The sequence below is a fragment of the Panthera uncia genome (assembly GCF_023721935.1).
Source record: "Panthera uncia isolate 11264 chromosome B2 unlocalized genomic scaffold, Puncia_PCG_1.0 HiC_scaffold_24, whole genome shotgun sequence".
In the NCBI taxonomy this organism is placed as follows: Eukaryota; Metazoa; Chordata; class Mammalia; order Carnivora; family Felidae; genus Panthera; species Panthera uncia.
The window spans coordinates 82328684-82352608 of record NW_026057580.1 but is presented as its reverse complement, the minus strand read 5'-3'; the positions used below and the strand labels follow the sequence as shown (position 1 = coordinate 82352608).

At 41.0% G+C, this 23925-nt stretch overlaps 1 protein-coding gene across 3 annotated transcripts in view; it reads right to left on the bottom strand.

Annotated features, from left to right (window-relative positions):
• NCOA7 (nuclear receptor coactivator 7) overlaps nucleotides 1-23925 on the bottom strand; it is a 154003-nt gene that overhangs the window by 17924 nt on the left and 112154 nt on the right. For 2 of the 3 annotated variants that reach the window (XM_049654302.1, XM_049654303.1), the window contains exon 11: nucleotides 7596-7743. In XM_049654302.1, the coding sequence (XP_049510259.1) occupies nucleotides 7596-7743 (148 nt within the window). Of the gene's footprint in view, nucleotides 1-365; nucleotides 601-7595; nucleotides 7744-23925 lie in introns of those variants that run through there. The other variant, XM_049654304.1, reaches the window with a different exon arrangement.

Here is a 23925-nt window from a genome sequence, read left to right as displayed (position 1 = left end):
AGATTTATAGGTAAGGAAATTAGCTAACAAATTTTACTATCTTCTCATGGGAGATTTACTTAAAAAACAAAAACAAAAATAAAAACACTGTCAAAGAATCACAAACCCAGCATTTTAAATGTATTAAATAAAGCACACCTTTTTTGTGAACTCCACATTTAACACAGGTACAAAGAGGGCTATGGAATGAAAAAGAATAAAATAGGGGCTTTTGAAGGGGCAAACCACATCATATCCATCTCCCAAACATTCTACTGAAATGTCAGCACAATCCTTTCTCATTAGAAAGCATCTGAAAACATACTGAGTTGCAGATCTCTGAGGATTCACTGACATCTTATTAGCTCCCAGGGACTCCAGCATACCTTCACAAAAGGCTCTTGGTCCGGTCTGGCACAATAGAAAATCTGAATGTCCAAGGGCAACCTTCGGTCTCGCATCCTGACGGGGGGAGAACCGTCTGCTTGCTTTCTAACGAGGAACAGCTTTTTCTCTGCCTTCACACCACTGTTGCTTACAGCCACGCTGAGCTACAACTGTTTTTGCAGTATCTAGTTTCCTGCATGATTGAGTTTCTGTTTCCCTTAGGAGAGGGCTCAACATTTCTACAGGAACACACCCAAATTAGGATTTAGAGCAAACACACACTTCCTGTCAGGCATTGCTGTGAGGCTGTAAAATGACACTTTCTCCTTTGAAACGGTAGTCTCCTAACTGCAACAAAACTCCATTGTTGTTTTGTTTCTTTTTTTCCCCTTTTCTTCTTATACTTTTCTTCCTAATAGTCCTCTGGCTAAGCTAGCTCTTCTAGTCCTGCCTCTTCAGAGTTTTTTCCCAGCACCTTCTCTAAAGCTAAATTTCCGTTTTTAAACTTTATGTATGTTCCTGACATAGGTTTGAATCTCAAAGGAGCCTTTACCCAAGGTAGGTATATTACACTTACAACAAGGGCATTTCACCTCAATGACACATTATGTTTGTCGGATATGCGGACCTTAAAAGAATGGGAGAACGTCCTGGTTTATATGAGGCTGAGAAGAAGGCTACTTTACATTCAGTGTTTCAAAAGAGCTGACAAAGGAACATTTACCTCCTTGCCTTTTAGAGTACTCATCTTAATGACTAATAAGCATGATGAGTTCTCCTCTACTTCCCAGATCAGATGGCAGTGGGTTGGGAAAACATGTAGATGACCACTGCATCAATTTTCAGTGATCGTTCTGTGACTCTTCCAGATCCAAAATGGCTTTCGTTTTTGGGTACTGCTGAGCACATCAGAGTGCTATTGTACAGCTCAAGCTGGGGTGTGTTCTCATGAGAATTCTGGCAGACAACTCCATGACCAGACCCAGGTCAGCTGGAACTGATTTTCAACGCAAGAACCAGGACACAATTTGGGGCAGAATCACTTGGATTTTGTGCCAGTGAGACAGCACTGGCACTCTCTTCAGTTCCTGGCACTTCAAAACAGCTAGCATTTACTGATCTCTCTCTCGATGATGGCAAGTGTCAGGTACTTGGCCAGGCTTGGGGACACAAAGCAGTCCACAGTCTCGAGAGGGTGAAGAGACAGCAGAGAGACATTTATAAATAATATGAATGCCACTCCATGTAATATAAATGCTAACAGTAGCAACTCAAAGGTGGGGGCACCTAGAGCCTTGGGAGATGGCTTATTCACAGAGTGGATGGGGCTTCAGTTTGAGAGCAGAGGGTGCAGTGTGGACAGATGTCGGGGGTGGAGGGTACAGAAGGAAAACAGGTATGTTTGTTCTAGGTTCACTATAGCTTGGGAATAGAAAGGAAGAGAAGTAGAGATGAAGCTGTGGAAGGACAGAAGTGGAGAAAACCAAGAATCTTAATGCCATGAAGAAGCTGAGAACTTATCCTAGGGGCCACTGTGTCTAAAACCTGGCTATTCTTCAAAATCTAGGAGCTTTAAAAAATACAGATTCTGACACTCCTCTCCCAGACCTACTAAATTTCTGTCTCCAGTGGTAAAGGTCTAAGAGTCAGTTAAAGGAAAACAAATCACCAAGTGTTGGTCTGATGATTGGCCAGGTGGGTAATGATAACCGTAGGCAATGGAGAGTCCCTGAGTGTTTGAAGCATGGGAGTATATGATCATACGTGTTATTTAAACAAGTTAAATAGATAGCGCAGCACATATATGAGACCTTTAAATATGATGAAGGAAACATCAGAAACCATTAAGTAGTGTTAGAAAAAATTACCTATTAAAAATATTACCTATCATGTATCAATAAATCAACTGCAGACTGAGTGGGGTTTAAATTGATACTACAGGGCCACCCATACCTAAAAACACTATAGGGGAAAACAAAAACAAAAACAAAAACAAAAACAAAAACACCCAGCCCTTCCCCGGCTCACACACATGCTTCTGCACACATGTGCTATCTCTTTCTCAAGAAAAAATAGAGGAGAGGGGCACCTGGGCAACTCAGTCCGTTGAGCGAGTGACTTCAGCTCAGGTCATGATCTTGCAGTTTGTGAGTTTGAGCCCTGCATCTGGCTTGCTGTTGTCAGCACAGAGCCTACTTCAGATCATCTGTCTCCCCCTCTCTGCCCCTCCCTTGCTCTTGCTCTCTCTCAAAAATAAATAAATATTAAAAAAAGAGGAGACAAAAAATTAGTATCATTTAATCATAAAGAGCTCAGTATTAAGATTCTTCTAGAAAAATGAGCAAAGGAAATGAGTGGGCATCACACACACACACACACACACACACGTGTTTTTCATCTATTCTTTCCTCAACCAAGGAAATAAAAATTAAAATATATCATTTTTATGCTTCCAAATTAGCATAATTTTGGGGGGAATAACAGTAATAATCCTTGCTGCTGGAATAAACACAGTGAGAGGGGTATTCCTCACATTGCTGGCAAGTTAAGTTGCCATATATATATAAAAAAAAAATAGGATCCTTTAATACTCTTCTATCAACTAATGTCACTCCTAGGAAACTAAGGGAACAGTAAGGGTTGCAGATCATTTCACCCTTGTGAAAAACTTGAACCAACACAATGATTCCTAAAAGTGGGGAATTGTTAAAAAAAAAACTATAATTGAGATTTTAAATGTCATGCAACCATTAAAATGAGGCTTAAAAACCTTGAAGATGACACAATTCCCACAAGATGTTAGGTGGGAAAACCAGATGCAGAACTATACATAAAACATGATTGCCCTTTGCAAAACTAAAAAGACTCCCTACCCCCAAACCCCTAAGAAAACATCCTAAAATAAATGAGAAAGAAGGGAATTGAATTAAAATGCACAAAACTGTTAAGGGTGGTCACATATTTTTAAATGTTCTGCGTTGTACTTTTCTGTAGTTTCCAAATTTCCTACAATAAGCAGGTGTTACTTATATAAAATTAGGACATAAAGCTTACTTAAAGAGTCTGTGTATGAGAGAACAGACTGGTGGTTGGGTTGGGTCTGGAGGTGCCCTTGGGAGTCCAAGTGAAGGATGCAGACAGGCTGACTGGGGCACGTTTGATGGAGGGAAGCAGAGGTCTCTGTACCATATAAGATCACAATCAATAAAACTCTGACTAGATATGATGAAGGAAAAGAATCTAGGATGATATCTAGGTTTCTAGCTTGGACCACCACCAATTGAGATGGGAATACGTGAGAAGAAGCAAGTTTGGGGGCATGATGAGTTGTTTTGGACATGCCGAGGATCAGACACCTGCTAGCTTCTGGGGGAGTGACAGTCCCCCTCCGGTCCCCCTTCCCAAAGGAGCAGCAATTCTGTTGCAGTGGCTTGGCTTGACGGTAATGCTAGTACGGGGGGCCTGCTCCTGCATGCAAGGGAGTGTGGCAAGCATTCTGCTGCTCGTTGCACTTTTGGACTCTCTCTGCCATGTGGCCAGAAAACAGGGATAAGGCAACCTGACCAGTCTAGCCACTTCTCTCTCCAGTTATGAGCACAAGTATTAGCATAAGCACGAGGAGCTTGGAATAGGCCAACCAAGTTCTTCCTCCTTCTCCATCCCTTCTTCTTTTCCTCTTTTTCCACCACAGATCTAGAGTAGTTTCTTAGAGGGATTTGCCCTTTCTTTCAATCTCCTCAGTGGCTCAGTCCGAGAAGGCCTGGGGCAGACTGCCCAGGCCCACACTAGATCTTGAAGCAGACCTTTCTCTCCCTGTATACCTCTTTAGCTCCTTTCCCTCTGGTACTGGTAGATGTGGCCTCTTTCTCCTCCCACTGGGGTTAGCAAGAGCTGAGATTCAAGGATGGGATTAGTGGAGAGAGGCAGAACAGTCCTTCAAAAGGGGCTGCTCCCACTCAGGATATTCAGGCCTCATCAGGTAAGGATTAACCGCCTTTCCCCTGCCCCCCCCGCCCCCCCCCCCCCCCCCCCCCCCCCCCCCCGCCCACCATGTTATCTAACCTTCTCTCTGGAACTCCATATTGGAGCAAGAGGCCACAGTCTCAGTAAGAAAATGAACACTTCAGGGGTGCCTGGGTGGCTCAGTCAGTTGAGCATCCTACTCTTGGTTTAGGCTCAGGTCACGATCTCACAATTTTGAGAGTTTGGGCCCCACGTCAGGCTCTGCACTGACAGTTCAGAGCCCGCTTGGGAGTCTCTCTCTCTCTCTCTCCCTTTCTTTCTGCCCATCCCCCACTTGTGCTGTCTCTCTCAAAAATAAACTTAAAAATAAAAAAGAAAATGTACATTTCCTGGCTTTGCTTCCTTTGTGCACATATCTTATGGGGGCCTCTTAGACAGAGCTGATTAGGTGAGGACAGAACTTGATATTCTTGGGTGCCTTGGCCAGAATATCAGTATCACACCACCTCTGCCTCATGGGTACTTGCAGCTATGCTTGGGGGGCGGCTATGAACTGTAGAGTAGCAGCTCGGGAGAAAGAGGTATGTGGTGTAGGCAGATGTGGGAGTAGGCAGCATAAGCTACAAGAGTTGATGAGCTCATCCAAGAAAGATGTAACAGATGAGAAGAGGGCCAAAGACAAACTCCCAGAGACAGCATGAGAAAAGGGACCAGCAAAGTTGACTTGGAAAGACTGGCCAGAGACAGGAGCAAAAAAAGAAAAGAAAAAAAAAAATCAGAATTTATATAAAAAGCCAAGGAAGAAAGAGCCTGAAAGGCTTAAACAGCTTCAAACAGTAGTTTCAAATAAGAAGCTTTGTGAACTATGGGGAGACATAACAAGCAAATAAATTTGGGGACAATACACTACAGAGCTATCAGGCAGTGAGACAGGAAGTGAGTACAAGCATACATGAGAGAACCTGGCATTCCAGAAGGCATCAGACCTAAGGGGCAGGCTCATTACCCTTGCTCGTCCCAATCTGGCAAGGTTCCAACCTTGGAAGGATCCGACTGTGCACTTGATGAATCTAAAACCAGGCTGGGATTCCTGGAGAAAATCACCCCTCACTGTAGCCTGGGGCCACTATAAACATGGCAGACCCAACAGGGCTCTCCATACCAGACAGCTACCCCATGACAGCCCTTCACATTGAGCCTAGTCTTGAGGCTATTTCATACCGTCTCCATATTTCTCTAACTCCTCCTTCACTTCAGGAGATCCCCTTCCTTCCACTGCAAAGAAACCATCGGATGAAAAATGCCACAATTTACCACCACTCAATCGGCATTTTATTTGCACACATCCTATTCTTTTCTACTGCCCACCCACTTGTCTAAAACCAATCCTATCCCTATTTCCACTTCTCTGCCAATTCTCAGAGATCTGCTCTCCTGATGAGTTCCTTCCTCATTCCCTTATCTTCTGACCTTCTACCCTGGGGTTCCTAATGACCTCATCCAAAAGGTTAAAGTCGCTCTCACAAGAGGGAAAACCTTCCCAACCTCACTTATTCTTCCAGTTCACCACCTCATTTTTATCCTCCAGAACCAAATTTGAATTGTTTGCCCACCTTTACTAGTTCAATTTACTTACCTCCCACTCATTCTTTGAACCATTGGAATCTAAATTTTGAACTTACCACTTTAATGAGACTGCTCTTGTCAAAGTCACCAACTACCTCCTTAGTTTTAAGTCCAAGAGACATACCTCAGTTCTTATCTTCTGACTTTTCTGCAGCATAAGTTTTTTTGACCATGACTCCCCTCTCGAAACATTCTCTTCCCTTGGTCTCTAAGACATGACTTTCCTTGTTTTCTACCTTCTTCCCTGGCTACCTTTGTGGTCTCTACTGCCTTTGGCCCCTTTAAATGGAGGTATCCCTAAGGGTTCTAGTTTGAGCCCTGTTCCCTTTCCACTGTAAATACTCTCCTAGGATGACCTCATCTATACTCATAACTTCAACTTTGCCACTGATTGCCAAGTCATGTCTTTAGATATTTCTCCTAAGTTTTATTCTGTCTCTCGAACATTCCACAGACACCTCAAATTTAGATTAAAACCAGAATGCAGAGCATTTTCTACTAAATCTAATACTCTTGCTATGCTCCTATCTCAGCGAAGGGCAGGTACCACTGCCCCTTCAGTTCCCACTCTAAAAACAAAGAGTTCAATCTCCATATGTTCCTTACTTTCCACATATAATTAATTACTCACAAAATACTGTGTATTCCAGTTTCTAATTATCCTTCAAAAGCACTCAATTTTCTCCACCCCCACTGCCACTCTTGCAGCAACCATTATCTCTCGACATTGATCCTGCATGGGCCTCCTAATGGGTCTCTGAGCCTCAAGTGTTGTCCAACTCCTCCAATCTCTTGAACGTCTGCCAGAAAGAGAGAGCTCTCTCAAATGCATATGTGTGTACACTTCTCCAGACTCAAAACAGTTCAGTGCCTTCCCACTGTCTTTAGGAAGATAGACATGATCCATAGGTCTTTTGTGATGTGTCCTTACTTTCTTTTCCTGCTTCATTTCTTGCCTCTCCTTCAGCTTTGCGCCCTATGGTCCAGCCACACTGAACCTGTTAATCAAATGTCCCACATCCTGTTTCTCCCTCTGTCATTCCTCTGCACAGATTTTCCTTTCTGGCCAGAACATGGCCCATGTCCCATTCTACCCCAACTGCCTGAACTCCCCCTTCTGATGTTTGTTCAGATCACTCCTTCTGGGCAGCTTTAACTGATCCCCCTGGCTCCATTCAGGTGCCTGGCCCCATGCTCCTACAGCACTTGGCACTTCCCCTATAATGGCAATTATCTCATTATATTATAATGATTCATCTGTACTCCTTGATGCTAAATTCTGCTTCTCTCATCCATTGTGCCATTGAGAAGGGCTTGGTAAGTGCTCAAAAAAATTATGAAGGGCTTTTCAGACCACATTAAGGAGGCTGAATTTCATCCTGTACATAAAGGGGACCCATTAGCAGTTTTTAAAAAGGAAAGTGAAATGGCCTGGCAGCGGTAATAGTGGTGGTATTTATGTGACACATACAACTGGCTCAAACAGAGGAATAAAGTTATTTCCCTCTATAACTTCAAAAGTGCACAGGAAATCTAACTTCTTGCCAGCCAAGCAGTTCTTGGTATCTGGACACAAGAAAATTTTGATTGCATAGTGTAATTTAATGGCCACAACAGTCTAGCCCCTCTTGAGTGCTCACCTCCCAGCTCTTGGTGGTTGGCTCACTGAAGAAGTTGTCGATCATATTCAGTTCTTCCTTTTCCACGACCACAAAGCCTTGCTCTTTGGCATCTTTCCCATAGACGTCAGGAGACCACTGAACAAAGAACGTGTACAAATGATCCACCCTGAAAAATACATTCGTCATAGGAGTTAACACCAAATCTACTTCCCTGGCAGGCAGAAGTAGGAAGTTGGGCACTTGCAACCATCCTTTTCCTGCTTGGCAAATCTGTTTTGCTAATTGGGAAATTTCGCACTGTGAAGATGACCTCTACGAGTGCATTCCAAATTTGGGGAATAAGTCAACTAGTGAAAGTAGAAGCCCACAGACACTGAGAACCTGTCTCAATCTGAGGAAAAGATCAAGAGAGGGGATGTAAAATTGAAACACATAATGGAATCTTTACACCAAATATTTTCTCCTTGTTAGGTCTTCATTTATTGGACACTTGTATTCAATGGGAAAAAAAACTGATCTGAACATTTAACTGGAAAAGATAAACAATACTTCAGTGGGTTTTTATGTAACTGAAGCACTGTTATCATTTTAACAAAACACCTTTAATAGCTACAAAGTAAATAATACTAATTGTTGTTTTAATATTAGAAAGAGACCTGATTTATTGACACGGAAATGTGGTTGGCTTCCTATTTCTCTGTTCTCTTACACATATTTAACACCTGGAGGTACTGTAGCATCTTACCAAACTAAATCAATAGAGAGATGGCTAATTCCCAAGCAGAGAATAAGAACTCTGATCCCAGCACCTGCAGTATCCCCCCAGGTATGAGAATCACAAGCTCTCTAACCTTCGATTCTACTCCCACATCCATCACAGTGGCTGGAGAGAGTGACAGGTATGATCAGATGATTCTTAAAGTCTTTTCTAATTACAAAATGGGAATTTCAATGTAAGCCTACTGTCTGGGGCAATATTAACTTATTGCTAATTTTTAAAAAGTTGTGATTATGTAAAAATATTATAACAACATCGCTATAGCTTGAATGTTTGTATCCCCCCCAAATTCATATGTTGAAGCTTAACCCCAAATGTGATGGTATTTAGATATAGGACCTTTGAGAAGTGCTTAGGTCATGAGCCCTCATGATTGGGATTAGTGCCCTTATAAAAAGAGGCCTCTTTTCACCATGTGACACAGTGAAAGGATAATTGTCTATGAACAAGGAAGTGGGCCTTCACCAGACAAATCCGCCAGCACCTTGATCTTAGACTTCCCGGCCTTTAGAACTGTGAGGAATACCTTTCTGTCATTTATAAGCCACCCAGTCTTATGGCATTCTGGTATAGCAGCACAAATTGACTAAGACGAATATTAAGAGAACTAAAACAAAAAAGAAATGACCCCCACAATTCTGAAATCCGAATGCAGCAAAAGGTTTTTAGGTTTCTGTACTCCTATCTGCTCTTGTCCACATGCATATAGTTTTCTTTTCATTGTCACATCAGGACCAAAATACAATTGTTTGCTATATATAACATTAAATCGCGCACATTTGCCATGTTGCTAGTCTTTGTACGGATTCATATTGGCTAATTTCATGAAAGTACTAAGTCATAAATAATCTGAATTCCTGTGTTGTCAGGATATTTAGCTTCTTCCCAAGTTCACATTACAGTGAACATCCTCAGGCTCTATGCCTTTCACCATCTTTTGCATTATTTCCTCAAGGTGAGTTCCCAGAAACAGGATTACTGAGTCAAAGGGCACGATTTTATATCTTGTGATTCATCCTGCCAGGTGGCTTGTGAAAGGCTCACTAGTTTACTCTTGACACCAGCAGTTTAGTTTGCATTAAAGTTCCATAACAATCTTGCTTATGCTTTTTCTAGAAAAAGAATTTAATACATATTTAAGTTTTACCTTATGCACTCGGCATTTCTCTGAGTGTTGATGCACCGAACAAGTTTCAAATGTTTTCTTCCTGGCTATAGCTTTTCTTTCACGAATTAGCTCTTTGTGGCTGTGAAGTCAGTATTTTCCTTTTCAATTTGTGGAAACTTTTATAGAATGTAAACATGAACCACTACCAAACGTGTTTCAAAGCTGTCGTTTTCCTTTTTATATTAATCATATCCTTCCTGTCATAGTACAGGATTATCAATTTTCATATACTTTAAGAGTATATTTCCTTTGAGATTTCTCCTACTCCGCATGGAGAGTTGGCATCCAAGACAAGGTGTGCATCCATGTCCATGATATACTATCATTTCTATTCTTTTAAAAAAACAGATATAGATATAATTGTACATTGATGTGATGGTTAATTGTATATGACATCAACTTGGCCATTTTTTGGTCAAACACTGGTGTAGATGTTGCTGTGAAGGTGTTTTTTAGAAGTGATTAACATTTAAATCAGCAGACTTTCAGGAAAGCAGATTACCCTCCATAATGTGAGTGGGCCTCATGCAATCAGTTGAAGGCCTTAAGAGAAAAAGACTGAGGACCCCTGAACAAGAAGGAATTCTGTCTCTAAATAGCCTTCAGACGTGACACTACAATCCAAGTTCTCCCTGGGTCTCCAGCCTATCAGCCTCCCCTTGTAGATTTCAGACTTGCTAGCTCCCACAACCACGTAAACCAATTCCTTCAAACAAATCCTTCTCTCTATATGTATTTATATGTACATATCCTTTTGGTTCTGTTTCTCTGGAGCTCCTGGACTAGTTAGTACAATGGACTATTCTGAAAGGGTATATAAGAAACTGATCGAAATGGTTACCTCTGGAGAATGGAATGGCGTGGGAGAAAGACATATTTTATATCATATGGATCTTTAAGTTAATTTTTGGAATAGGCAGGACATTTTCCTGATTCTAGCATCAAAACTGTATTTTAAAAAGCAAATAATGAGAAGTTTCCTTCTCACCCACATCGCTGTCCACCAAATTCTGTGCTCACCCTTTCCTTTTACAGGTGACCACTTTATTCATTTCCTGTATATTTTTGTAATGTTATATAGATATAAATATAAATATATATTCTTTTTGTCTTCCATTTCTACAAAAGATTGCACTATTCTCTGTCTTGCTGTCTTTATTTAACAATACATCCTAGTATCTTTCCACATCAATATATAGATGGCTTCCTCATTCTTTCTTTTATAGCCACAGAGTACTTTACTCTGTGGATTAGCCAGCGCTTATGGAATCATCCTCTATAGATGGACGCTTGGGTGGTTTCCAAGACTGTATTGTTACAAATAATGCTGTGACGAATAACTTCACATGTGAGTCACTTCACACGTGTACAGGTATAGCTGTAGGATATATTCCCAGAAGTGGGACTGTGTTGTCAGAGGAGCAATTCCCTTCTAAACTTGCTATGTAAAAATGATATTGCCCTTTTTAGGAATGATATCATTGTTTGTCTTCCCATCAGCAATACACACACACACACACACACTCTCTCTCTCTCTCTCTCTTTTGAATAGCAGCATTCAAAAGCATTTATACCATGCAGTATACATTCTCCTATGAAAAATTAACTTAGAAAATATTAATCACCACTCCAGAGAAGTTTGATGAGTATACAATGATAACTCCTTCAGTTTCCTAACACTTATAGTGTTAAATATATATATATATTAAATATATAAATATTACATATTATATCATATATAATATAATATGATATAATATATATTATTATATATCATTATATTATATTACATATATTTTATATATTAATATATAAAATATATAAATATATTAAATATATTTATTAAATATAACATATATAAATATATAAATATATATTAAACCTAAATATATTTTTATATAAGTAAATATAAATATATTAAACATATTATACTGTTAAATATATTATATTATATATATATATATATATATATATATATATATATATATAGTCCATCTCAACTATATTTTGTAATAGAGACACAAATATGCTTCACTCTAACTCCTGGAAAGGAAGATATTTACTATGCTCATATCTACAATGAATAAAAGGATTTCCTAATTATTTGTTCGCTAGTTTTCCTGTGAGAAAGGAAAAAGCAGTCCCTGATACCTGCCAGCTAGCCTGGGCCTATCAGCCAGGCCCAAGTGTTGTTAAAAAGCTGGCGTGGCACTCACAGCGAGGTCCTCATATTCTCCTGTTGAACATAAACAATTTCACAAAACATCAACATCAGACAAGACCACTCTTTGACCATGATGAATCACGACAAAAACAAGACCCCTCTGAGGTCTCATATCTGAACACAAACTAAAAACATGAATATTGTCCAGCCACAAAAATGACCAACAGCCCTCCAATCTGGGTGATATGAGTGACTCTGCTGCTTTACTAATTATAGCATTGAGCTCTTTAGTCTATTCCTTCCTTCCTTCTTTCCTCTTAGATAAGACTTGTAAGATACCCAATCATAGAATGACCTCTGCTTCCTGATAGCATCTAATCTAGACCAAATGTCCACTCCCGTAAGTCCTCCCCTGAATCACCTAACACAAATCTAAATCCTGTCCTCCTTTCTAGCACCCTCTTTCTGAGATGGCCCACAGTCCCATGGTGTGTATTCACTCTCCCAGCAATGAATCAACCCAACTCATTCAACTTCAGTAGGTTTTTGGTGGTCTCTGGCCAGAGGGCACTGCTTCCTTCAACTCCCAGTATTGCCCTCATAGAGATTACCTTCAGGAATATTAGAGCTGATGGGGATATTGGGTATTATTTAATTCAACTAACTCTCCTTAAATATGAGAGAATGGGGGCTCTGAAGTCTACCATCAGCATCACAGCCAGGGCTAGATCTTCTGAGGTGACAATTAGGGTTCTTTCAATCATACTAGAAAGCCCTCCCCTTATTCCACACTGATTTCTAAATTGCTTCCCAGTTAACTTCCTGGTTCTGACACCAGACACATTTTTGTCATTTTTTGGACCTACTTTCCATGAAGGACTGCTCATTTGTTCTCCAATATTTGACCCTCATAGGGAAAGTCACTGTGTAAGTATGGACACGGAAGAAGCACGATAAAAGCTCATGCTGACACATATCCCTGTGCAAGACTGCAAGGGAATGAGGAGGGAGGTGCAGATTTGGAATTAAGATTTCATTCTTTCTTTTTAAAAAATTACATTTGAGAGAGAGACAGAGACAGAGAGAGAGTGAGCATGAATGGGGGAAGGGCAGAGAGAGAGGGGGAGCCACAGAACCTGAAGCAGGCTCCAGGCTCTGAGCTGTCAGCACAGAGCCCGACACAGGGCTCAAACACACGAACTGCAAGATTGTGACCCAAGCCGAAGTCAGACGCTTAACCAACTGAGCACCCAGGCGCGCCCCCCAGCCATATTTCATTCCTTCTTAGACATAATAAGAAAATATAAATTGTGCAAACTGTGGGCCAATAAAGATTTTAATGAGAGATCCTATCCTAGAAATTGCCAGTCACTTCCCTTTTTGGTGACGAAGACATTAAGTTGCTTGAGGAGACCCTTTGAGCGGTCCTTTTAATTATGTAGATGTGAGGGTGAGTAGGATTTATTATTCTGGAGGAAGGTATAATTGGACATTCCGTACTTGATGAAGACAACTTTTTCTTACAATCCACTTGGAGGGGGATGGGAGGGAAGATTTGTATAAAGTCCAAAAGATTTCCTGGGAAGGAGGAATCCTGTGCCTAATACCCTCCCTTTTGAAGTTCAGATTAAAGCATCTCTGATTAATTAAGGTGTTCCAAATGGAGGTAAACCCATAGAAAAAGGCAATATCCTTTTCCCCACCCACCCTTCTTGAAAAGAAACTCTTCAAGGTAGTGGAGGGAATGGTTTAGGCTGATAACCTGGGATCCTTATGAATGCCATGATTATTTTGGGAATAGGTCAATTTGGGCAGAGTGTGCTGATGGTAAAACTTAGACCAAATTACCTGCCACACTGGGCATACCAGGGAAGGAAATGGCTACTTATGTCATATGTGTAAGTTTCTCAGAAGCTGTAACAAGGTGTACGGGTGGGGACAAGGTCAATGTTGGCATAAAGCATTCTTGCCTGCCAGTGCCATTCTCTCCACAATAAATATCTCAGTCTGGGGCAGGAATCTGGGATGACCTGATAAAAGGGCCTCTTCTCCCAAACCTCTTCCCTTGGGACTGCTGGGTTTCCAGTGAGTGGTGAATCAAGCCTCTGGATTTGTTTGTTGCCAGAGTGAGTGCCCTATTCTGGAACAGCCTGTAGTGTGTCAAAGAGCAGCCAGAGCAGCCCTTTACACTGGGTGAAGCATTTTGGACTTACCATAGAAAACAGGATCTAGAAAGGAGGGAAGGGGTATTCTCAAAGTATCACAGAAAAGAGGGCCAGAGTAATAAAAATTTTTAATATTAAACAGAGAACTGAGCTTATGTTTTAAGCAATACTGATGACATAATCAGTGACCTAAAAAGATGGGATTCCCTCTTTCAAGGACGTTACATTGTACAGCAGCTCTAAGAGGCCAAGTATTACCATGCCCAACTTAAAGATCAGGAAATTAAGGCTTAGCACATTCAATAATGTGCTCAAACACACCCTCTCTGGAAATGTTCCAGCTAGTCTAAGCTAACTGCCTCTTCTTTTATGAATTCTCTACTGCAAGGAAGACAGTACATTTTTGTACCTGTCCACAGTCAGATGTCTCATAGTATAGGTCAACTACTTCCTTGGCTTTGGGTTTCATTAATGAAGCTTAAGTAATATTAGTGAGGTGCCTTAGGTGGCCCTTAAGGCACATGCTGCCCTCTAGCTCTTCTTCCTCCTATACCTTCTGTCAATAGGCTCACAGCACTGCCAAGACTCTGTTCCATGCTTGGGCAACATCACAGAACAGCCGCCTCACCTCAGCCGTGCTTCTAGGAATGCTTCTCCACTGGCTGAAATGGACAAGAGAGAAGCCCTGAATAGCCTCCTTCTGGTTTCAGGGGGTAGGCTCTATCCCTGCCACCAACAAAGTCACTCCAACCTTGGGAAGCCTCAGGTAAGCTGAGATGAGAAACCTCAAAAGTACGTTCTGCAAATGGGGCATCCTAATGGAAAATGTTCATGTCCCTTCTCTCAGATATGTTCAGGGCACCAGGACACCCTAATTTCCCTCAACAACAGCCTCTCACATAAAAACTCATTCTCTCACATGGACATGGCCCTCATACTATGCTTCTGAAGGAAAAGCAAAAGGAATGAAGAACTAAAATGCCCTGTGCCACAAGAGAACATTAAAGTTCATTTGGAACCAATCTGATTACTTAATTCTTCGGCCTCTGGAGACCAAATGGAAGGAATCAATGTCCCTCTTCCTAGTTCTACTTCTGCTCAATTCTCTACCCTTTGTTTATTTTTTACAACTTAATTGGGGGGGGGGGGCAAGGAAGAGGATATGACCTCATCTTTTTTCCTTCTATATTAGAGTGACTGTAAGTTTATTTAACCTAATTCTTGGAATGGTTATTTTTGGCTAACTGGGTTTTCCTGGTCATTAGTTCTCAGAAGTCAACCCTGACCTCTGGAGACAGGCCTCAAAGTTCTGGAAATTCCCTCCTTGTCCCTTTGCAGACCTCCCCTTCACCCACTCCTCCTCCTTTCCGTTCCAGCTCTGCTCTCACCTTGACCCCCACTCTTCCTCTCTCCCCATCAGCCCCTCCTGGATTCACATACTTCAGGCCAATCTTTCCATTTCATCCCCATTGGCATGCCCTAGAAGTTCAGCTTTGATCCTCCTACCGCACCTGCCCTTCCAAACACCTTCTCACAGAAACAATCACCTTGCTGACTCCTCTCTTGGGACGATAGATGTTGCTGGGTTTTCTTATTTGTGCTTAATGGATTCACTACAAATCAAAGGCACCTAACCTTGGCTAAGAAAACCCTCCCTCCCTCATGGGGCTCCCTACTGACCCCTAACTCATTTCCTTTACTCTCTAAGCAGTAGCTATGCCAGACCTCTGCTTTTGCAAGCCCTCTACCTCGCTCTCCTACCTGCCTTCCTCTCTGAACAGAGGACTCTCCATTGTACCATCCCAATAATGCACTCCCCTCCACCTTCCCTCTTAGCATCTTTCTCTTCAGAAGAAGGAACTTCTCTTTTACCCATTTTAACCCTCTTGTCTGTATTTTCGACAGTCCTGATGCTTGGTGAACTTCCTCCATTACTTCCACCCTACCTCTCCATGCCTTCATTTCCTTCATCTTAATCCACAAACCTACTTGCATTTCCCCATCCATCAATATAAAAGCCTCTGGATTTTGTTTCTCCCTAAAACTCCCTTCCCATAGGCAATCTTCCCTTCAGAGCATATTGTTAGCATTTGGGTTAGCATATCTTCCAACTTCTTTTCATTCTGGAATTCTTCTTTTCTGATTTTATTAACCTTTTAGCATATGCCATTTGTTAAACCTGCCACAGATACTCTCTGGATGGAGGCAGAGTTTTTAACATTGTTGACTCCCTCCCTACTTCAGTGAAGCTGATTTTCTCAAAAGTGATCTGTCAATCTCAACAGTCATCGTTTGTCTTGACTTCTCAGAGCCTGTTGACGGTTTTTTTTGAAACCCACTCAGGAACTTACCTGTGGTTTCTGATGAGTCACTGAACTTCCCTGGCCTTGGCTGCCTAAGGATACCTCTGGTCAAGGCAATACAATTACCAGTAATTACGTCCACACTGGCCAGTATCAGGTAGCAGTGGGTGTGGTAACATACGTGAGCAGGGAATGAGGTCAAGTGCTAGATCCTACAGAGCCAAATATTTAAGGGGGAAGCAAGAGAAATAGTCCTGGAAGGAAGCTAGGAAGAAACGACAGGAAGGCAGAAGTGATCTTATAAAATGCAAATCTGATCACTTTCACCCAGCTGTATAAAATCCTTCCAAAGTCTCCCTGTAGGTTTAAGGACAAAATTCAAACTCCTTGGGGGTGCCTGAGAGCTTTGTTTTGTGCCAATCTCCAAAATGTGCTCTTTCCTCCAGCAAGAGGCTCTTGTACCTTTGCTCTAACATCCATTCTTATGCTGCTGCCTCTTTCCTTTATTATTCTTATTTTTTAAAAAAGAGTGATGACAAGGGTAAGCCTAGAGAAGAATCCTCTCAGGCTGGGATCAGAGGCCAGGGGCCATCGTTACTCTGACTGCTGAGGGAGGGGAAATGGCATTCTACTGCAGGGAACATGTACAAAAGGACATGGCATTTAAGAGCAGGGTGATGCTAGAAGGAGGGCAAAGTGGACACAACAGAAAGAAGGGCAATGTAGTCAGGTCGCGGATGACTTCTAATTGAAGATTTTGTAATGAGGACAGGGCCATGGAGATTCAGGAGACCCAGGCTCTGCCCTAGAGGACTCAGGTTAAAGGAGCAAACAAGAAACCCAAACAGTTCCAACAACACAGGGACAGAAGACAGTTGGCATCTGAGCAGGGAGGTGCAGAGCAGGAATTCCTGAGGGGTGGAATGAAAGAGCAAGAGGGAGTCTTTGCTCAATGGAATGGCCCGAAAGGAGAATGAAAAAGCCAGAGGGGCTGGGTAACTGGGTGGGTCACAGAAAGTGCTGAGCACAAGATAAACTGCTTGGATTTTACCCTGAGGCTACTGTTCTCCAAAGTGTATTAGGAGCGGCTCCAGTGACTTCAGATGGTACACAGAGGAACATATTTTAATAGCTACAGTTTTACTTAAAGAATACTAGTAGTAAATACAGCTGGCACATTAAACTTCTGATTTCACAGATATTACTGCTCAGGAAAAGGCTAAGTAAAAACATAACTGACAAAAGTTTTCTAAAGACAACTATTAAGTAAACAGTAGGACAGATGGTATGCAGACATGGGAATACTGGTGAAGGAATGTGTGAGTGACTGAAGCTTGAGAAAGCATCACTGTGGACACTGTGGAGGCAACAGCCAGGGCTTTAGTAGGAAGTGGCCTGGCCAGATCTACAGTTTAGAAAGACCACTGTGGAGCCAAGTAGAGAAGGTCAGGAAAAGATGGGACTAGAGACAAAGGCTCTGTTGAGAAGGCTACGTTAGTGATCCAGCCAAGAGATCAAGACCAGAGCCCAGACATGGCAGCAGACACAGGAGAAGCTTGCCCACATTGTCCTCCAGGCACAAAACCAGCGCCAACTCATCCAGCAGCAGCTAATACACCAAAACCTGGTACTCAGGCTTTGTGTAGGTTTTCTGTCTAGTTACAAACTGGAGCTTAGTTACATTTCTTCATAAACTTCAAAGATCCTTATCACCACAACGCTCCTTTAGGGATTCACTCCAAAGAAGCCATCATATTCAAGTTACAAATCCCCGTTTAGCAGATAAAATTGTCATCTGTGAAAAAGAAATTCAAAGAAGGTAAATGATATAAGTTCTTGGAAGGCAGCACCCTTACCTCAGAGGCAGCAAAGCATTAAGAGAAGTAATAGTAAGGGTAGTGGCATAAATAACTTTAAGTGCATTGACAAGTTCATTTTTTCCCTCATAATAACCCCATGAGGTAGCCAGTATAATTATCATTTCTGTTTAATATAAGAAGAGAGAGATGCTTAAACAGATTAACTTGACCAACACCACACAGTTTGTTATGGGTAGATCTGGGATCAACCTTAGGTCAGTTCATGGTCTCAACCAATATGCTTCACCATTTCCTTTATGGTTAGTCTCACTGTTGTTTCCTTAAAACTCCGTAACTGACAAAACTAGAGGGTTGAGGGATATAAAACATGATGAAAAATCTGAGTTGATGCATGTGGAACTTGAGAAACTTAACAGAAGACCATGGGAGAAGGGAAGGGAAAAAAGTAGTTTCAAACAGAGAGGCAGGCAAACACATAAGAGACTCTTAAATACAGAGAACAAACTGAGGGTTGATGGGGGTGTGGAGGAGAGGGGGAAATGGGTGATGGGCACTGAGGAAGGCACTTGTTGAGATGAACATTGGGTGTTGTATGTAAGCGATGAATCATGGGAATCTACCCCCAAAGCCAAGAGCACACTATATACACTGTATGTTAGCCAACTTGACAATAAATTGTGTTAAAAAAAAAAAAAAATCTGAGTTGATGCTTGGAACAAAATATTACTATTCATACTTTAGGTATATGGGCTTTAGGTACAATTACAATGTATTTTCTTAAAATTAGCTATGGTGGGATTTAGTGACTGTTACCTTTTTTCCCCTTATTTATTTATTTATTTAAACATAGTTATGAGGTAAAGTAAAAAAGCACACATGTCTAAGGTAAAGAAAGACCTGAACTCCCGAACTGGTTCCATTTGTTACTAGCTGGAGGCTTTGGGAAAGTTCCCTAATCTCTCTGAGCTTCTAAAATGAAGATAAGAAAACCTAGCTCCTCATAATAGGTGTCTGAAACATTAAATGTACAAGGAAGTTCTATCTACTTTCAGACAGACCTTTTACAAAGTCCCTTCCATGTGATTATCTAAAATCTTGTTACCACATAGACCAACAAACTTGACCAAAATGACCTAGAAGCAGTTAAGGCATTCTTGTCTTATCAAGGGCCACTCACCAGTAGGAAAAGAAATACACAGCAAGATATAATCCCTCAACCACCTGATTTAAAAATTATAAGCAGGAACCATCAAACAATTTACTAGCTATGCATTAGAAACATATGTTATGGCACAGAGAATGGGAAATAATAAGACAAGGAAAGGGAAGAAGAGAGTAAGAATGTGACTCAGAGAGTAAGGAAATATACATGTATGCAGTCCTCTCATTCACTTGTATTGTTGATTATAAATTAAAGATAGTCCAGTGCACTTCAATCTAAAACTTCCCCAGGCCCCATTCTGAATACAGCCAGGGAAGCCCAAGAACGCAAAGCACTGCGGATCACAGAGGTTGTGTACTAAGAAACTACCACCTCTGAAAACCTACCTCAATGGCCTGACCCAAGGTCCTTATATGAAAAAGGTCATTCTCCTTGCCCTGTAAGGTCCCTTTCAGATTCAATATTCTACAATTCCAAATGAAACCAATGGTTAGTACTGCCCTGGTGTAATGCTCATTCTTAAAGGTCTTAGTGTGTTCATAAAAAGAAAATTTATTTACAAAATACCAACTAAATATGCTTCATTGTCCTAGTTCACCAAAAATAATACGAAAGTTCTTCTGAGAATCATTGATCGGAACAATTACAGTTATAAAAAGGATCACTTAAAAATAAGAAGAATTTGGGTGCCTGGTGGCTTAGTCGTTAAGCATCTGACTTCAGCTCAGGTCATGATCTCATAGTTCATGAGTTTGAGTCCCACATCAGGTGAGCACGAACTCCACTTCGGGTGAGCCTCACTTCTCTCTCTCTCTGTACTTTGTGGGATTCTTTCCTCCCTCCCTTGCTCCCTGCCCCACACTTCCATCCTCTCTCTCTCTCAAAAAAGAAAAAAGAAAAAATTAAAAGTTTATATTAATATCAACACTGGAGGCCTCAGGATGGTGGCCCATACCTTGGACTCAGTATCTGTACTTTTTTATTTAAAACAGTGGCTAATACTTAAAAATTGGGGAAATTTGACACACATATTCAACTTCTTTTGAAAAAGATGGGAAGGCCAAGCAACCCAAGGCTCACATTCCCACACAGCAGCATTCCGCTGGAGGTACAAAGGCACACAGGTACGCAACAGCTGGTCCCTAGAGCTGGTGACTAACTCTAGCCCCCCAAGCTTCCCTCCCACCATTCCTCCCCCTGGCTCCTGCAGGCCTTTCAGCTTGCAATAATTACTTCCTACATACTTACTCCCAAACAGTGTGTGCAGCACCCATTGGCATGAACTATTCTGCAGCGGAAACAGGCCACGATCTACACTCCAAAGTGCTGGTGTTCACTCCTGCGTCAGAAAACACAGCCACCCCAGCGAAGAGCTCCTACAAAGGGGGTTATGTTTCCATGAACTTAGGTCTGGCTATACAGTCACTGATTAACTTGACGCTTTTGCCAAAGCTGGTTACTGAAATTACTGAAGGGTGGCTGACTAATAGTGCTTCTAGAAGGTGATGATGAATTTTAGAACTTTAAGTTAATAAAAGCAAAAGGTAAAGTGACCAGAAAAAGAACGAGAGGAAGCAACATCACTTCAAAACATTTGAAGGCATTGAAAGAAAAGAACATTGACATAAGTGACTAATGATTCTATAACTTACATTTGTTTAGCAGTTTTCCAGAACTTAAACTTGTGTTAAATACAAAGAGAGAAAGATAATTTCTTTAGGGATAGCTTTAGAGACTTTTTTTTTAGTAATAACACTTTTATCTTTAAACATCACAACAAGAATATAGAATGATACAATTGCATGTTATACCTGAAAATTACAGGGCTTGTATTCTGAAATATACCTGTTTGGGCTAAGTAGGGCCTAAGCTGCTCTAGTGAGATTATTTAACATCATAATCTTACTGGCACCAACAGTCATCAAAGATTTCAATTTAACCTTGAACCTGTTAAAAGCAAGAGGACTTTTGGTCAGAAAATTCAGCACTAACTATGGTTAAAGATTTCATACTAGAAAACTAGGTTAGTGTTTGATTCCTTTAATTCATCCTTTTTTCTCCAAGGAAAATGCTCTTGAGAGGATTTTGCTTAGTCTTCATGAGGGTCCTTAGGATTTGGAAATCTTTCTGTTGTAAATCTAGTTTAAGAGGAGAATCAATTCTCATTTTTATGATTTTACCTCTTATTGGAAAAGTAATGCATGCTTACTAAATGCACACTCAATATTTACTGGCAAAGAAAGATACATGTAAGTAAAAGCAGTTTACATAATACCATTTACACACACATACACATCCAATTATCATATACATATAGATACACACATACTATCATTATATTAATTCATACACAGAAAAAAGGCCAAAAGTCTACAAAAATAAAAATAAATTGTAGTTGGCTTGGTGTAACAAATTACAAGCTTTTTCCTCCTTTTTGCTTTTTTGTAGTTTTCTAAATATTATATAAAGTCTATGCGTTATTTTAGTTTTAAGGAATAAGGTATTTAAATATTTTTATCTATGAGACTATAGGCTAATTTATTCATGCATCCAACCAATTAACACTTAGAAGTATGTTACATACTAGATCCTATGCTGTTTTTAGGACACAATATTAAAGACACAGTGCCAAAAGCCCCAAGTAGTCCACATCTGTAGAAGACTGTAGTTAAATGCTATGACAGAGGTGGGGGTACACTACACCTTAACTAGACAGGGAACATTTCTTGGAGGAGACATTTGAACTAAAACATGCATTTAAGGTGGGAGAGTAATGGGGCTGGGGGTGGGGAGGGGAAGCTGGATATCCCAAGCAAGCCAGCCAATAAGTCTGGTTTACATTTCCTACAATTGAAACATCATCAGCTGTCCACAGAAGAGTCAGCAAGGGAGGAAGAGATCCTAGTGATATCAAATGGATAGAATCAGCTGGAGGTAGTGCAGACCAGTGTGGGAAGATGACTGAGAAGCAAGATTATGTCCACATTCTGGCTTTGGGGACTGGGTGGGTGGTGGTATCAGTTACTGTGATGGAGAAAATAGGAAGCAGGAGTTGTAGGGAAAGTGACAGGGACAATGGTGGAAATAAGAAACCCAGTTTAGGGCACGATCTGCCTTGAATTTTTCTGATCCATGGATGATCCGAATATTGAAAACTATTAGGTACATATGTTTTGGGGGCCCAGTAGAAAGTTCTAGACTGAAGATAGCTGGACATGATTGGTATATAAGACAGAATTAATTAGGTGCAGGCAATTGTATATATAATGAGAAACACAGAAGGTCTTTTTTTTTTTTTAATATATGAGATTTATTGTCAAATTGGTTTCCAACAGAAGATCTTTTAAGGGGTAACATTTAATGAAGAAACAAAGGAGAAAGACTGGGAAGGAATGATAGAACGAAAGAGGGTGTCAAAGAAATGGATGATGGTCAATGGTATCAAAAGCTACAGAACATTGAAGCAAAATAAGAACACAATTATCTTCCTTTGTTTATCACAATACGTACAGAGGATGCCTAGCGATTCTAGCATTCCATTCTAAATCCAAAGCTGCAGGATGTTCAGGGAGGGACCTAGGTCTGTTTGTTTAAAGGCTTCCAGATGGCTTTATTACAAAGCTAAGTTTGGTACCCATTGATTTAAGCCATGAATTCCTTGTTAACTCTATATAGTTTCATCTCTATGACACAGAACACATTCCTTCGCTGGCTTTAGTCCTCAATATTTCTGAAGTTAGAAACTTATAGGAGATTGCTCCTATAAGAGGAAAAGGTGTTAAACTTCCATTCCTTCCCCCAGTGCCTCTGTGCCTGTGGGTTATTCACCGGTCAAGTGTAGACAGAGAAAAAGATGGTTACTGCCAGTTTAAGGAGAAATCATTGTGGGGGGTACTGTTTTGAGAAACAAAGGATTTGCAAAGGTAGGGAAGAGAGAAGAACTACCCAAGTTTAGGAATACAACATTTATTATTATTATTTTTTTTAATTTGAGAGAGAGAGAGAGAGAGAGAGAGAGAGAACAAGTGAATGGGGGAGGGGCAGAGGGAGAGAAAGAGAGAATCCCAAGCAGGCTTGCTGATGCAGGGCTTGGGCCCAGAACCTTGGAATCAAGTGAACCGAAATCAAGTGTGGGACTCTCAACTGACTGAACCACCCAGCCAGCCGCCCCAGGAATACAGTATTTTTAAAAGGTGCCAAGCTAGAAAGGTCCTAGGCCTAGCAGGCAAAACCCATACAGTGACCAATCTCAGTAAGCCACAGATTCAGGCAAATGAAGAAAAAGTCGGGAAGGTAGGCCAGTCTATAAAAAGCTTTAAAAAGCAAACAAGGGGTTTAGGGCATGTGGGTGGCTCAGTTAGTTAAGCATCTGAGTCTTGGTTTAGGCTCAGATCATGATCTCACAGTTTCATGGGTCCAAGCCCCATCTTGGGGCAAAGCCTCTCATGGAGAGCCTGCTTGGGATTCTCTGTCTCCTTCTCTCTCTGTCTGTCCCCCATCTCCCTCTCTCTCTGCCTGTCCCCCATTCACACTGTCTCTATCTCTCCAAAAATAAATAAATAAACTTAAAGTAAAATAAACAAACAAACAAACAAACAAATAAAATGACACAGGGGTTTGGACTTTAATTCTGGAGGCTTAGGATATTTTTTGTGGCAATGTGACAAGATCAAAATACCTTCTGAGGAGATCATTTTGACTATAAGGTAACAAAATAGATTCTCAAGGGAACTGTAATAGAGAACAGGAAACTGTAGTTTAAGTATAAGGCACTGTGTTCACAATAAG